The following is a 15,998-nucleotide window of genomic DNA, read 5'->3' as shown; positions in this document are numbered from 1 at the left end:
ATATTCCATGTATGCCACCTCCTTTAAGAGGCCTCTAGTTCTAATTTCTGTAATTCTCTCTATACATCGTCTATACTGTTCTCCATCTCTCTTCCCCTCTTCAAATTCCCAGCCTCGGGCTATTTTATACATGCTTAGGAGCTGTGCAGTGTAGCTCAGTATTTTGTAAGTTTTTCACAGCAAGACTGCATTCCATAGAAAAAAATAATTTACTGAGGACTCATGCATGAGACATTTTACTTGGCACAAGGAATGGCACTGAATGGAGAGAACCCTGGCTCTCAGTAAAGTCAGCCTAGCAGGTGAGAGGAGATATGCAAGTCAAAGTATTCATTACCCAAGGACACTTGGCTTGCTGTGATGTTAAAGATAACATCACGTATATAACTGGAAAATACGGGAAACGCAGAGGAAAACTTCATCGTAAATAGCTAGTAATCCAACCTTGGAATGATCCAAGTATACGGTCCATGGCACCTGCCTCACGATCACTTGGGCAGTCTAAGGGGGAAAATGCAGATTCACACTTCCAGAAATCACAATGGAGCCAGATGAACTGAAACCTGCATTTTAAATAAGCTTTCTAACACAAGCCATCCGAAGTTTACCACTAGGGCAGATTTCGCAGACCCCGCTCCCCAGGTATTAGTCCTTCCCCGCCCAGGGCTGAGAAGCCGCAGTCAACTAACTCTCCCTCCCCGCCCCCCAAGCCGTCCAAGCTCCCAAGCGAGGACCGGGCGGCCGGCCGCGCAAAGCATTCTGGGAAAAAGAGTATGGCCAATCTAACGGGCCCGGAGTGGGCAGCTGGGGAGATGGGCAGAAAGATTCCTTTGATTGACGCGAAAGTTGACCAATGAACACAGAAGACTAGTGACGCTTGGGCCCAAAGGGACGCTACATGGGCAGTCGTCAACCAATCCGGTTGAGCTGTTTGTTTTGTGGGTGGTCCTCGAGGCCGCCGAGGTCGTTCGCGTCCCTTGAAAGACTGGTGGGAGTCGCGCTGCGTTGGGTGAGGGGTGTAAAGTCGTTCTTGAGCGGAACGTGTGTGCCCGGAGAGAAAATGAGTTTAGCTCTGAGGTCGGTAATAAAGAAGCGGCAGTGCTCTCCTCACCCCGGAACGGGACCGGGGGAGGGCGTGTGTGGAGGGGGGGCCGTCTGCGGCCCGCTCCAGGACGGGTATAGAGTGCGGCAGCGGAGCCGTGGGAGACCTGTGGGTCTCCTCCCCCGGGCCCCGGCGGCCTGCAGGTGTTAAGCCCGCCTGCGACCTCCAGCGAGGCGCTCCTTGCGGCTGCCCTGAGGCTGGGCACCTCGGTGAGCGAGAGGGAGCGAAATGTTGCGAGATTTCTGCGCCTGGCCCGGGCGCTCCGCAGTGCAGACGCCTGCGCCCCTTTCTCCTGCGGGCCTGAACTCCGTCCCGCCGGGGGCTCCCCTGCTGCTCACTGAGTCACCCACAGAACTTGGTAATAACACAGAACCCGCCCATCCCCCAGGTTCTGCTTGACGAAGTGAGCATCTCCAGTGACCCATTTTAGTTATTAGTCCTGATGACAGTGATTACAGCACTCTTGATAGTGCGGAGTCGGTACATAGACAAACCTATCCTAGTGACTTGACTGGCGACGCCTTGCTTGGCTTTCGTGTTTCTTGAGATGTTTTGTTTTGTTGTTTTTAAACCTTTTTTTCATTTCCAATCTTGGGCCCTCTGTATCTGTTACCCCCTCCTCCAGGCTGGACATAGTGCCTTAAAAATACCCATGGAGTTCTGAGTGCGGTGCTCTAAAGGATCAGTTATCCAGAGCAGGCTCAAGGGTTATGTTCCCAGTGTGTCCTCTGGGACTCAGGGGAGGGGAATGAATGACAGGCCAGAAGGCCCAAGTTTGTGTCAAGTCAGGTTAGGCATGAAAGAACAGTCTTCCGCAGTGTCACTGTATGGCCCCTGCTGCTCACTTACTAGCCATCTCTTGCCTTTTTTTGGATACAAACGATTCTCTAATGGTAACACGCTCTAGTACCCTTAGTTGGCTTTTACGTTTTTAAAGTTTTATAAGCTTCTTCCAGTTTTCTAAACTTGTGCTTATACAAATGTTGTACCCTCATTTAACATCTTGGAGTACTTTTAGATTGGCAGCTTCTCAGACATTTCTGATTTTAAAATACATTTTACTTTTTAGTTTGTTTATGCATTCCCAGGGCTTGTTATGAAAAATTTAACTTACCATTTACATGTGAAGTGAAAATTACAAGACTTAGCACATTATCATACAGAATTAGGCATGAATATTACGTACTACTTTTCATGTCTAATACTGGTGATGTGTTAAGGCCCATTAATATTTTATGTAATTTGTTAATAGTAATAGAAGAAATTATAAGTAAAATATAAAATTTTTAGAAACGTTTAATTTAACATTTGGTATTTACAATGCCAAAATAATTTATAAATTAGTTGATAACCTGGTTCTTTCTAAGGTAGAAATTTTAAGACCATTCAAAAGTATCAAAAGTATGGGCTATCAAAAGTAAATCAAGTACATAGTGATTTCAGTTATGAATTTTACTTTCATTTGGAGATTTTTTTCCTTGTTTTGTTAATGTTCTTTTAGAATGATGTGAATAGTAAGTATGGGTGCTTTGTATTTTTGTTGGCTTTTTGGACATAAAAAGTAATATATTTTGCTCATCATTCTTATTTTTTCTACAGCAGTTGTTCAGTTTTGAGAAGTGTAAATAAGCAGGGCATTGACTCATAGGGAAAATTTCTTTTTCTCAAAAAATTTTCCTGTTTTGAAATTTAAAAAATCACTTCTTGGTTAATTTGTACAAGCAAATTGGCTTAAAGTAGACTAAAGGCTTTCTTTCTGTTTAATAGAGGTGATCTTGTAGTAGACAAAACCAAAAGGAAAAAAAGAAGAGAACTCACTGAGGAACAGAAACAAGAAATTAAAGATGCTTTTGAACTATTTGACACAGACAAAGATGAAGCAATAGATTATCATGAATTGAAGGTAATAATATACTTTCAGATATATATTTCTCCATTATAATGATTATATTTTTGACAGATGCTTTAAAATATATTTCTGAATAATCATTGTAGCTAAACTAAGTTTTGGAACTATGAAATGATTTTAAGCACTTGACTTAGTTGCTATAATGAAACTGAATAGGACCCCTAGCATAGGTTTTAGGTCTTTATCAGTTGATCATAATGAACAAAGAAGATTTCAAATTATAGAGTTTAAACTGTTCTTACAATCTCACTATTGGTTTCTGTTTGGGAGTGGTAGTACTATTCTTGAGATTCAGGAAGTGTTACTTGTTTTTTAACTTTGGATTTTCAACATAATCATGTAACCTTAGCCTACTTTCTGGGTTACAAAGAATCTGAATTGTTTGTTTGATGCTCACATTCATTAATGGGGAAAATTGTCAACTTTTAAGGCTTAGAATTATTTAAAAAATGAAAGGGGAAATTATTGTTCTATGTCATATGGATTTTAAATTCAGCACAGTGAGAAAGATAGCATTTTGAGATTTTAAATAGCCTTAATAGATAGGTGAATAAACATATGCATTTGATACTTTCGGTAACTCTCTGAAGGATTTTAAATCCAAGAATTCTAAGAGAGGGTGTAGGTATTAGTGATAGTTTAAAATGTGTAAAGAAAAGTGATAGCCCTATGATTCTAGCTCTCTCAGTCTTACAGTCCTGTTTAGCTGTTTTAAAACCTACTGTTTTTTGGTCACATTTTTAGTGCTGGTTATTAGACACTCTTCTTAAATCTTTTATTATTAATCCACCTCTGGAGTACTTAATGATTCTATTTGTCATGTCAATTGGTACGTGTATGTAACACATTTTAATTGCTTTTATTTAGTTACTCAGTTTGAGCTATGGGCAATCTTCATGACTTTATTTCATAACTAGAGCTTTCTAAATTGCTTCTTCATTTCTAGGTCATCTTGTACACTGCCATTAGAATGAGATCTTCCTTAAATTCTTCCTATTCATTGCTTATAAACCTTTCCTGAGTCTTCTTTACGTACTAATGTTCAAACTTGCTTTGCTTTGCTTTCTGTGCAGTGCTGTGTATACTTCTAACTGCCGTATACTTTCCTCGTTTGCTGGCTGCTGTCTTCCACTTGGACTCTTCTCTTCAGGACAAAGTAGTTCTATTGTCTCTCCAACCTATTCTTTGTTTCAGTGTCTGTTTTATTACCAGTCATCCTTTCTAAATGCCCGATTACTCCTCTTTATCTGTTCGTTAAGGAACAATCTTTCCAAATGAGACTGAGACTTGGTTAATCAGGCAGATGTCTCCTTCTTGTTACTGCTAGTAATAAGATTCCCAGGAATAATCGCTCCCTCTCTCTCCCTCTTCTTTTTGCCTTCTTCTTTCCTTCCCTTCACCCTCCCTCCCTGTCTTCCTCAGTGTTCTGGAATATTGCCTGGACCCAGGAGTAATCATATAGGGTCTGAGGGTAATTTTTATTTTAATACTTTTATCACTTCTGTTGTACAACTTTTTTTAGAATGTATGCTGTTTTTTTCCATTTTTATTTTAATCCCATGAGAATAAAGATTGGTTAAATTATATGTGCATTAAGTCAGCTCATTGCATAGTATATTTTACATTTGCTAATTAGTTGGTCATATAAAAAAGCAAAATGTAAATTTTCTATTAATTTAATTATTTCTATTAATTATTTAATTTCAGTAGTGAAGAACAATTATGCTATACACCTTTGTTATTTTGGAAATAGTAAATTTCCAAAAGAATTACATCTTGCTAATATGTTGTCATCTTTTAAGCTGTAGAAATTTGAGGATCAGAAATCATTTCTTTTGTAAAAAAAAAAAAATGCTTTCTAATTTTTTTTTCTCATTTAATCCAAAAGGTGGCAATGAGAGCCTTGGGATTTGATGTGAAAAAAGCAGATGTATTGAAGATTCTTAAAGATTACGACAGAGAAGCCACAGGGAAGATCACCTTTGAGGACTTTAATGAAGTTGGTCTGTATTTTAGTGGTCTTTGTAACTAGCATTGGTTAAGAAATTATAGGATTAGTGTGGTTTCTTAAAAATTCTCTGGCTTATGGAATTTTGTTATTAAATGACTGTGTAATATGACTATTATTTGTGTGTATATATTTTTTCTTTTGTTATTCTTTTTCCTTCCAGGTTTTCATTTAAAAAATTTTTACAGCTTTGCTGAAGGAACTAGTTTTTTCTTTTGTTCTGACAAGGAACTGTTGTGTAGCTTTTTTGGAAAGATGCTTTTCCAAGTAATGTGTGATTATATTAATGTGTGTTAAAACTAAAAGGGTGATCAAAAATTACTTTCTCTCAGTAAAACAGAAAATTAGGTATCCTGCTGTTTGGAAAATATTTCCCGAGACCTTTCTGGTATGTAATTTTTGTTGGCAAAATCGGGAAGAGGAAACTGGTAGTTGGTATTTTTGGATGTAGATGAAGCATATGCCTCCAGGTTGCCAGAGTTTATGAGGGCCTATGTACTCTGGATGACCTTAATCTCAATGAATAAAATCATCTGTTGCGGGTGAAGAGACGACTGTGGTACGGGAGGGAGTTGGCTGACTGGAGGCAAGAGAAAATATTTTAGAACCACCTGGAGATACGGTGTCATGGGCTTCCTACAGTTAAATTCTGTATATTTGTATAGTTGTATGGTTGATTTTGGTGTATTTTTTGTGGTTTGTCTAGATTAGGCTTTTTCAGAGTAGTGAATTCTGAAAGGCCAGGCCTTGGCTAGTATAATTTAAACATACTGCCTGGAATATTGTACACAGAATAAATATTTAGAATTATTTCTGTTTTTTTCTAAAACATTGGTAACACTTTATATAGGTCATGTTATTTTCATATATTTAAAAAATTTGGAAACTGGTAGAATTATCTGTACACATACCAATATACAAACTCTTACTTTAAATATTCAGCAAGAAGCAACATAGGAAATAAAAATAAATGGCAGTCAATGCACGGAAAATAGATTCACGTCCTGAGGCTTTTTTTTTTTAGTCTAAAAGCTAATCCCAAAGCATAAGATAGAAGGTAGATAAGTCCAAGAGATAGAAATCTAGCCCAGGCGATCCCCAGCTTATGAAGTGATGTATAACTGTATAGAGAGGCAGCTTGTGCTCTCTTCAAGCATCGTCTTTTTCCCCCTCTAATTTGTAGAGTTATGTCCTTGAGAAGGCGAGAGAGCTGTCCCTCTCCTCCCAGTTCGATGCTCTGACTCCTGAAGTAGATAATTGTATGTCAGATAAGCATTTGGAGGATGTATAGAAACAAGGGTTTAGGCTGTGTGGAAATGCAGTATTAGGAAGGAGCTGTACTTAAGGTCCCTTTGGCAGAATGTAGTATTTAGCATGGGCTGACTTGAAACCAGATGGCCTTGGGCTCAGTTATTGGTTTTGCCACATAGTAGGTATGGGACTTGATCATTTTTCTTCTTTGAACCCCATTTTCATTTGTAAAATGGGGGTAGATATAATGCCTCAGAGGGTTCTTGTGAGAATTGAATAAATTAATAATACAGTATGTGAGGTCCTTGGAAAAGGGCCTGGTGTATAGTAAGTTCTGCCAAGTATTTGCTGTTTTTACTTTTAAAAATAGTCTTTATTTCCATTTGTTTTGGTGGCTGGAAATATGTACGTATCAATGGGACATAAACAAGTGTTATACGTTGTATATTTTTCTCATGGTCTCTTTTCATACTTGGTACTTTAAGTGCTGTGATCATCATTAATAATTTTGCAAAATACTATGTCATCTTAAATGAATATAATTTTAAGTTTGCAATTTTTATTAGCAGTTGAGACTAGAATCCCATACTATTTTACCTTTTCCTGATAATTTACCTTTCCTGTGTTGTCAACAAAGAATAATACTGGGGTCCTCCTAGAATAAAGAGCTACAGCAGGATTTCAGCTCTAACTTAAAGACCAGCCTTTGACACAGCTTGCCTTGGCTGTCCCTCACACTGGACTGCTGTGGAGGGCACCTGTTCAGTCAAGACTCCCCATCACGCCTTAGTTTTAACTAGTAATGGGCCACAGATTAATACATGTTGTACAGTTGGGGACAAGGGACTCTGAATCAGAGTATTTGAGCCTTAGTTTTTTGTACCATCTATGATTGCCTAACGACACTGTCCTACAAGTCTTTACAGATAAAGTCCACCCTTAACTAGGTTTTTCCTAGTACTAGAAAAAAAAGCCTTAAAAAACATTTCACGAAAGTCTAGAGCCCTGGCGGCTCACTTGTGGCACTCCACAAGTGCCACAGCAGGCTGGCTGTTACTACCCTGGAGGGTCTGAAGGGTTCACCACCACCAGTTTAGAGTTTGGGCAGCCTGAAGCTATTGAGTAATGTAAGTGTTTTAGGGATTGCTGTTTTTAAGACTAAGGGAAGTCAGGTATTTGTACTTCATCTGTGTTTGGCGTGTACCATTTATTGTTTAATTGCCTGTTTAGAATTGAACATTGTGTATTTTCATTTTGCTTAGTTTACAGACATTTACTAGGTTTTTTGGCATTAGGTAGTGCACTGATGCTCAGGGAATTAAATGTCGTCAAGAGAGTGTTTAAGGGCTGCAAAGGGAAGAACAGGTGAAGGTTGTGCTGCTGTATGGTACAGTGTGATTCTGTGCAGGGCAGGAGCTGGCAGGCTGTGACCTTGGGCCAGAGTGGGCCGCACCGTGTGCGGTGCCACACTCTTCTTGCTCTCTTTGTGCTGTCAGCAGGGTGAGTAGTGCAGACGGAGACCCGCTGGCCCTGGAAAGCTCAGTATTTACTGTCGGGGCATTTACAGGAAAGAGTCGTCAGCTCCTCGTGGAGTGGAATGGAAGAAGACTTTGCGGAGAGGACTTTTGGCTTAGTCCTTGGAGAACACACACAGGATTTCCAAGGAGCAGGTTGCAGTAGAGTAAAGGCATTCCAGGCATAGAAGACAGCAGCATTACAGAGCAGCCCTGGATGGACAGCCGTGTTTGGGAATCTGCAGGTAGAGGAGATGGGGAAATGACTGGGGGAGTAGACTTGGGCCAGATTGGCAAGTCTTGCATAGTACAGTTTGGACTTGTGTCCCGAAAGAATCATTAGCAATTTCAGAGGAATGGGGTGTTGTATGTGTTATATAACTGAGAGGTGACAGAGGGTCACTAGGGGAGAAGTGACTGCAGACAGATAGTGCTGGACTAAGTATGCTGAGGAGGGTCAGGATGGAAACAAGGGGGCCATGCCTTCAAACTTGTAGCATCTAGTCGTAGGTTTGTAGGACTGAGAATGGTTCAGAGTTTTCAAATAGAGAAGGTAGTGATTATTGCTGCTGCTACCTTTTGGGTGCGATCAGCAAGGCAGCAGAGAGTTCCCATGGTGGTCTTGGAAGGAGTTTGGGCTAGAATGTGATGAGTTTAAAACAAATGTGGGTGGATGAACTTCCAATTAGGCAGTGAAAAATAGAGTTGATACTCTATTGTAACTAGTATTATAAAAGTAACTAATGTTACTTTTAGTGGCTTTAAATTTACTTTAATGGGATGTTTTAAAATGTACTATATTCTGAAGTGACTTTTGCGTGTATATATGTAAAGTTATTTTGATGAAGTATGTTTTTGATAATATACTTATTTGAGGGCAGTTACATGGGCAGAAATTCGGAGTTTTGTGAAGTAGATGAGACCCACCTTAACTACTTACATGTCACTTGGCCTATTTTCATTGAAAAAAAATCTTTCAGTTCTACTTTGTAGAAAGGAATAGAACATGGAGGCATGGAAGAGTATCACCATAAAATTATTTGCTGGAAATTTCATTAGCTGTCCAGAATTAGGAACATTTGTAATTCCTAAGAAAAGCCACATTCTATGGGAGAGTATTGATAAAAGACTATGTAGACATGTGAATCTGAAATAACTAACAAAGTACCACTGGGATAGGATTTATACATCGCAGAGTCCCATCTGTTCCCCCAGATCACCCTGTTGCTTCCTAAGTACATTAATACTTTCAGCAAGCTGCTTTTTTGGTTCACCTGTCATGTATATTATTTAATTGGTGAAGAAAATTTCTTAACACTTTTTTTCCTTGTCCTGCTTTTTTGTTGGGACTAAATTCAAAATAAGTTGAGTGTGAGCCATAGAGTTAAGTGTGGTATTTTATTTTGGTGTTATGGCTGTATATATGCCAATTCCTTTTTGACTGAATATTTATGAGCTTTGATGATTTGCATACTTTTAGTAATATACTTCAATTAGTTACTTGGAAGCTTTTTTGGATAAATTAATGGATAAAAGAAAAGTATTGAATATATGTGTGAATGATTTAACATTCGTTTGGAGAGGTACTTATTCAACCAAATACAGATGGACTGGCAGCAGAATAATAATGGTTGGTTATCTGATTGTATTTTTTTCATTTTGGGTTCATTAAGCATCCCAATACCTTCCATCTTACCAGCACTTATAATTTTCTAATGATTTAAACCTGAACAGCACAAAGTTACTTTTAATGGTATACTGAAAATCATTAATATCATTTCTTACAGAGGTAGAACTAAATTCACAGGTGTTTACTTAGTTACCTTATCTAATACTGAAAACATTTTTTGCAACATAGTTTTATTTCATTTTTGTTATTGTAGTCTAATATATATAGACTGGCGATACTGAAAATATGTAAGCTTTCTATATGGTATATGATCTCTTTACTAAAATATTGCTACCATTGAGCTCTGAAATTACATTTATTCTTAGTTCAAGAGTTGTTTTCTTGCTGGGCAAAATGGGTATGAATGTAGAGAGATCTCTTTTCTAGAGATCTCTTTTGGAGGGTCTTTTTAACTTACTTTCCACAGTTAGGAAAACTGAGACTTTCTTCTAATCCTGAAAATTTTAGTGGAATTTTCATCTGCTGAAGATTGTATCAGTGATGGCAGTGCTTTTTGTTAATTCTTCAGGTTTTTTATTTGCTTTTAAGCTGGATTATATTTGAACAACAACAACAACAACAACAAAACCCCAGTGTATTAAGTTTAGCTAACACAAAGCTACAGGAGCTGTACTTGGCTGGTATGTCTCTAACTAAGCCGTAAACTCTTGGACTTACATACTTGATGTCTGTGAAGCCTCCCACAATTCTTGGTAATGGAGTAGGCCTTGGAGATGATATAATCCTCTTTTTCTGTTTTTTTGCCTTTTGTGAATATAGCTTTGCTTAATCTTTTAAGACATCAAATTATTGCTACTAAGAAGTTTAGACCCTCGAATAAGTGTTTAGTTTTTCTGGTTTCAGGTTTATCTCTCTGGATATAGGGGATGTAATTTAACCTTTTATGTGTAACGGTATTTTAGACTAAATGTTGACAGATTGAAAGCTTTTCTTCTCATTCATTGTTTAGCTGATTTCATAAATGCATGCACTTGTGTTAATGCAGGTTGTTTAAATTTTTTTTTTTTAATGGTAGTGACAGACTGGATTTTGGAAAGAGATCCACATGAAGAAATACTAAAGGCATTTAAACTATTTGATGATGATGATTCTGGTAAAATAAGTTTGAGGAATTTGCGACGTGTTGCCAGAGAACTGGGAGAAAATATGAGTGATGAGGAACTTCGAGCTATGATAGATGAATTTGATAAAGATGGTGATGGAGAAAGTAAGTTTTTCATAAGACATGTTTTCTAAGTACCTGTGATGCTACATGTTTCCTAAAAATTTCCTGATATCAAATGACTCTCAAGACCCTTTGCAGACTGACTTCTTTTGTTTTGTTTTTTTGAGAGGAGGACTTACTGTGTTGTCCAAACTGTGTTGGACTCAAGAGATCCTCCTGACTCGGCTTCCTGAATACCTAAGATTGCAGGCACATACCACTGTGGCTGGCTTTAAATGATCACTTATTATTCAATGTCAGTTTCATCTTTTGACTTCTTGTTTTTATATTTTGCATGTTTGATTTACAGTGAAACATATTTTTTTTTTTTGGCTTTTTCATTTTTATCGGTACCAGGGATTGAACTCACAACTGCCTGCTTTCAAGGCAGGCGCTTATGCCGCTGAGCTAAATCCCCAGCCCACTAGAGTGAAACATATTTTATAAATCCTTTTTTTGGGATGGGGTACTGGGGATTGAACTAACAATCGAATGCTTGCAAGGGAGGCACCTGTGCCGCTGAGCTAAATCCCCAGCCCTAGAATGAAACATATTTTAAAACTAACTACAGATTATAAAATGATGTACCATACTTTAAGAAATACTTTGCTCTAAAAATGCAACATCAGAATAACAGCCACTCGGTAAAATTTTAGAGTGTAGTCTTTTCCTCTCTATTTTCTTATACTTCTGTACTAAGTTGTGTTGACATTACCTTTCAGATATTTTCAATCTGTTCTTTCTTCGTCCACCGCTGCTGTCCTGATTCTGGCCCTGATTTCTTCTTAGGAAGGTTCCAGCAGCCTCACTCTTTCAGACAGGCAGTGTTCTGTGCTGCTCATGGGTGGAGGCAGGTGTGGCCCTGCCCTTGGTGTGCCCTCCCTTACAGCCTTCTCATCTCCTGGAGCCTGGAGGTCTCTGATCTGTGCCCTGCTCCATCTGTTACTCTTTCCCTAAACACAGGCTTGATGACGGCGTTCCTGCTGACCTGCGGAGTGATGTGCAGGGCTGTCTGTGACCTGTCCCTAAGTAACTACTTTGGTTTCCCACTGTATTCTTGGCTTTCTATTGGAACCTGCACCTCCCGTGCACTGTGCCCTGTGACAGAGTATGCTGTGCTGATGGTGTCTTTCATTCTGTGCCTTTCATCACGCTGTTCCTTAATTTTAGAGAGCTCTAATTACCAATTTCTGTCTGCTAAAATGTTATTTATTTTCCCAGGTACATTTTAAACACTGTCTTTTTCTCAAAAGCCTCCCTTAATGATGTCTGTATGAATTACTGGCTTCCATTGAGGGCTTATAGCATTTAGAGGAACAAACTGCTTTGATTCTTTTGTGTACTTAATATGGATTCTTTGGGCTACAAACCAAGCTGCATTGAGAGATATAAACTGCATTCTTTGTACTAACCTACTAAAGATCATAAAATTCCACTGCTTCTTTGGTGGGCTTTAGTACTTCATCAGCCTTTGTGAATTGTTCATGCTGTCCAGTTTTTAAGAGCCTCACTTTCTGATAAAAATTATGTATATAGAATAATAATAGTGGATGTGAAGTTAAGACAACAAAAGTATACAGTACCACATGATAAACATAAAGCTGTGGCAATAATATATAATATATAAAATACATAAAATAAAGTATATAAAATAAAACGTAGTATGTCTTTGGAAAAACAAAAGCAGCATTGGAAAAGCCATGGTGGACCGCTTTCAAATAAAGATAATATTTATTTAGCAGTTACTGTGTGTTAGGTTTGTGCTCAGGGTATAAAGTCTTTAGCAAAACATAAATACCTTTTCAACTTATGGTATTTTAATCACAGTTGCACAGTTATAGTGATTTTTAATGAAATCATTCTAGGGCTGTTTTTATGATATTTTTCTTGAGAATATATTCTCGCTTCCAGTTATGTTCTAGCTGCCTCAAACTAGATTGCCTGAATTTTAGTTAAAAAGTTGATGTGTTTGAACTTGTTTAAAACTTAGGAGCACAGAAGGGTCATGGCTTTCTAAGGCATTGCACAGCGCCCAGGTTAGAGCTCATTGCTTCAGTTCCTGTAGTCCTGGAAGTCGTTTTGAGTGCTGCAGACTGTGTGTTCCATTCTTGCTGTGCCTGCCTTGTGCCTTGGGTGTGTTTAGTATGGAGCACCTGGACTCCTGGGTTTTCTGGCAGCTTCTGGGCAGCTCGTCATTCCTTACCCACAGCAGTTTTTGGCCAGGTGTCTGCAGCTCCTTTCTCTGACTGTGTTTCTGGTGGTCTCTCTCTCATTCGAGCTCTCTTTCCACCTCCTTTCCAAGTTCAGTATTGTTGTTTCAGAGTCCAAATGGTGATTTATAGTACTTAAACCTACATTTTCCTCAATAATGGTTTTTCCTGGTATGATGTGTTTGTCAGTGTTGTTTCCTCTGTATTTTTTCTTTTTTTTTTTTTTTTTTTTGTCTTTTTCCTTTTTATCGGTACCAGGGATCGAACTCAAGACTGCCTGCTTGCAAGGCAGGCGCTTATGCCGCTGAGCTAAATCCCCAGTGCCGTTTCTTCTGTATTTTAAGGATAGGTCATATTTTGCGTTGCACAACATTTGTGCTGTTTCAGGTGTGAAACCAACTATAATTTTTGCAGTTATTTTCCTGTGATTTTTTGGTAGTATATTTTCATTCTGGACACACATGTTTTATCTTAACATTTTTAATTGATTTATTTTTTTATTTTTGTTATGGATAGTCTCAAAAATGGAGAAAAATTAAGACTACAAATATAGAGAAAAATTAAGACTTCTACAGATACACTATATCTTTTACCTAGATTCAGTAATTAATATTTTGCTGTATTTACTTTATCTAGGAAGTATCTTTTTCTGAGCCACTTGAAAATACACTCACTATATTTATATATCGAGAACTTGGCCCACTACATTTTGCGATACATTTGCAAGGAATAAAGGTACTATCCTTCAGAACTATTAGGTGCATTGTTGTACCTGAGAAAATTAATAATGCTATAATTTCTACTACCTTTGATTTACTTAGATTACATAACAGGAATACTTAGATTACATAACAGCTGTCTGTTTTGCTGTATGAGACTACACTTAGTACAGTGCCAGCATTCACTAGGCACTTAAGAATACTTGGTTCAGTGGAATGTTTTCTTCCTTTTTTAAAAAACATTAGTTTGAAGGTAGTAAAATACAGCAGAACCAGACAGAACAAAGCCAATCGAGACAATGCAGCAAAATTGGTACAGAACTTCATAGCAGGTAACTGGATAACAGTAACAGGTACCATAGTATGCCTCATTCACAATAGTTGTCCAGTTAATCAGGTATAGCAAAGTCAAACCTAATACATAACATCATAAAACCTATGTAAACAGAGTATTAAATAGAGCAATATAGTTAATCAAAACAAAGCAAAACAGTGATAACAGTAATTTGCCTTCAAAGAGATGGTAAAAGCAAATCCCCCATATTTGCTATATTGCATACGGTCATCCTCCCAAGAGATGCTGAGACCTCTGGGTCTCATTTGCTAACGGCGGGGTGGGGGGATGAGATGGGATGTTTGATTGTGCCAGTAGGCTTACAGACTGCTTACCAGGGAGGTGGGCTGGTTGCTTTGTTGCCCAGCGCCCTAAGTTCCAGCATGGCAAGATTGCGGGAGAGGTTGGCTGGTTCTCTCCCTGGAACCCTCACTGATCGCTTGAGCCAGGGCTGCTTACCAGGGAGGCAAGTGGGTGTGGAGTGTTTTCATATATTGCCATCTAAGATTTAAGAGTTAGAAATAGGGTTGGGGATTTAGCTCAGCAGCATAAACGCCAGCCCAGTAAGCACATCTGACCATAACGCAGAGTTTGGTGGTTTGCATAGATTTTGTATAAAGTTTTGCATACATTTTATATAAAGTTTCTCGGTAGAATGTTCTTTTGTAGTCATCAGAATTATCGTGCAATACTTGGTATACAAGGGTTCTGTTAATTCCTAGGCTCCATAAACTCATTTATTTTTCATAAAGCAAGCATTCTTTTCCAAACATTTCAATTTCTGTCTGCATGATGTTTAATAAAACTGTACAATTTTGTACTCTAGGTTTCTGTTTTAAATGTTTAAATTGGAGGTTCTTATTGAATTTGGTCATTTTGGTAAAATAATAATTTGTTGTCAGTGGTTATTTTCTGCATTTACATCTGTGTCGTACAGTTGTTTTATTACCTTGGTACTTAAAATTTGTATCTTTTCACATTGCTCTTTCTACTGATAATTTGGATGTGATTTCAATTATATTTTTCTTTAAAGTAGGTTTTTAAGTATATAACAATTATAACAATTTGACTTTTTTTCTAATTGTAATCTGTTTTTATTCTTCAGCATTCTACTGATTTACATGTATGATATGATCAGGCTTGCTTATGAAAGATGAATTACTAAATGAACTAGTAGAATAAAGATTATAAAGAAGAGTTGCTTAACCTGTTAACACATTTAAAATGTCATACTTCTTAGACTTTTAGCAAGTGTGTACAGATGTTATGACTGTGATTTTTGTGATAACATATACTATCATGTTTTTCCACAGTTAATATTGTACTAATTTATAATGTTTATCACATTTTATGTTTTTTCAGTCATGAATTTGTATTTAAAAAAATGGTAAGCTTTCTAGCCAAGAAAAGTAGAAGGTTGTGTTTTATGAAGAATTTTGTACAATGTACAGTTAAAAAACAGTGCAAAATGGTAGTTGTATTCTCTGAAAAAATAAGGTCTGTATTTCTGACTGTTACTTTTTTTTTTAACCACAGTAAATCAAGAGGAGTTCATTGCTATTATGACTGGTGACATTTAAAGAATTCCAAGGATAAACATGAAGAATATTGCAGTTACCATCTTAAATTCTATTTTTGTGCCTGGAGCCATGTTAAAAAAGAAACCAGCTTAGTTCCTGTTTTCCAGAAGGACCGAAACTAAACATCTTCTGTGTTTGTATTTACGACTGTTAGCTTTCTTCGTATGTACAGTGTTGTTAGTATTGAAATAGTTTAGCTTTGTATTTATAATGAGTTTTATATAAAGTTTTTAAAAACCAAATCATGTGGTTATATATTCTTTGGAGGTTTTTTATTTAACATTAATGCTCACTTTTATTTTGTTGTATACACTTTTCAGACTTTCATTCGTAAAATCCTTTTAGTATTTCCAAATTGGATAAATTTTGTTTTATTTTGATTTCTAGTATCTATTAACCTTCAATAAAATATTTCTGAAACCTTTTCTTTATATACTTTTACTAGTTTTTAAAACAAAAACTAAAACACAAATTGAA

General features: G+C 37.4%; 1 protein-coding gene across 1 annotated transcript; it reads left to right on the top strand.

The window, feature by feature from the left end:
• Positions 1-908: 908 nt before the first annotated feature.
• Cetn3 (centrin 3) lies at positions 909-15,763 on the top strand. The gene is made up of 5 exons (XM_063245324.1): positions 909-1,077; positions 2,870-3,005; positions 4,900-5,014; positions 10,490-10,681; positions 15,478-15,763. The coding sequence occupies exons 1-5, from the start codon at positions 1,061-1,063 to the stop codon at positions 15,519-15,521; spliced, it is 504 nt and encodes a 167-aa protein (XP_063101394.1). The 5' UTR covers positions 909-1,060; the 3' UTR covers positions 15,522-15,763.
• The last annotated feature ends 235 nt before the right edge of the window (positions 15,764-15,998 follow it).

This window comes from Cavia porcellus, unplaced genomic scaffold, assembly GCF_034190915.1.
Source record: "Cavia porcellus strain 051 isolate PalLab524CR breed Dunkin Hartley unplaced genomic scaffold, mCavPor4.1 scaffold_2, whole genome shotgun sequence".
Classification (NCBI taxonomy): Eukaryota; Metazoa; Chordata; class Mammalia; order Rodentia; family Caviidae; genus Cavia; species Cavia porcellus.
The sequence above is the reverse complement of the archived record's forward strand: the minus strand, read 5'-3'. Positions and strand labels throughout refer to the sequence as shown.

What these genes read in the sequence shown, in the direction of transcription:
- Cetn3 (XM_063245324.1), top strand. An exon ending in TAGATTATCATGAATTGAAG is followed by an intron (nt 3,006 to 4,899) that starts GTAATAATATAC and finishes TTAATCCAAAAG; the next exon opens with GTGGCAATGAGAGCCTTGGG. An exon ending in TGAGGACTTTAATGAAGTTG is followed by an intron (nt 5,015 to 10,489) that starts GTCTGTATTTTA and finishes TTTTAATGGTAG; the next exon opens with TGACAGACTGGATTTTGGAA.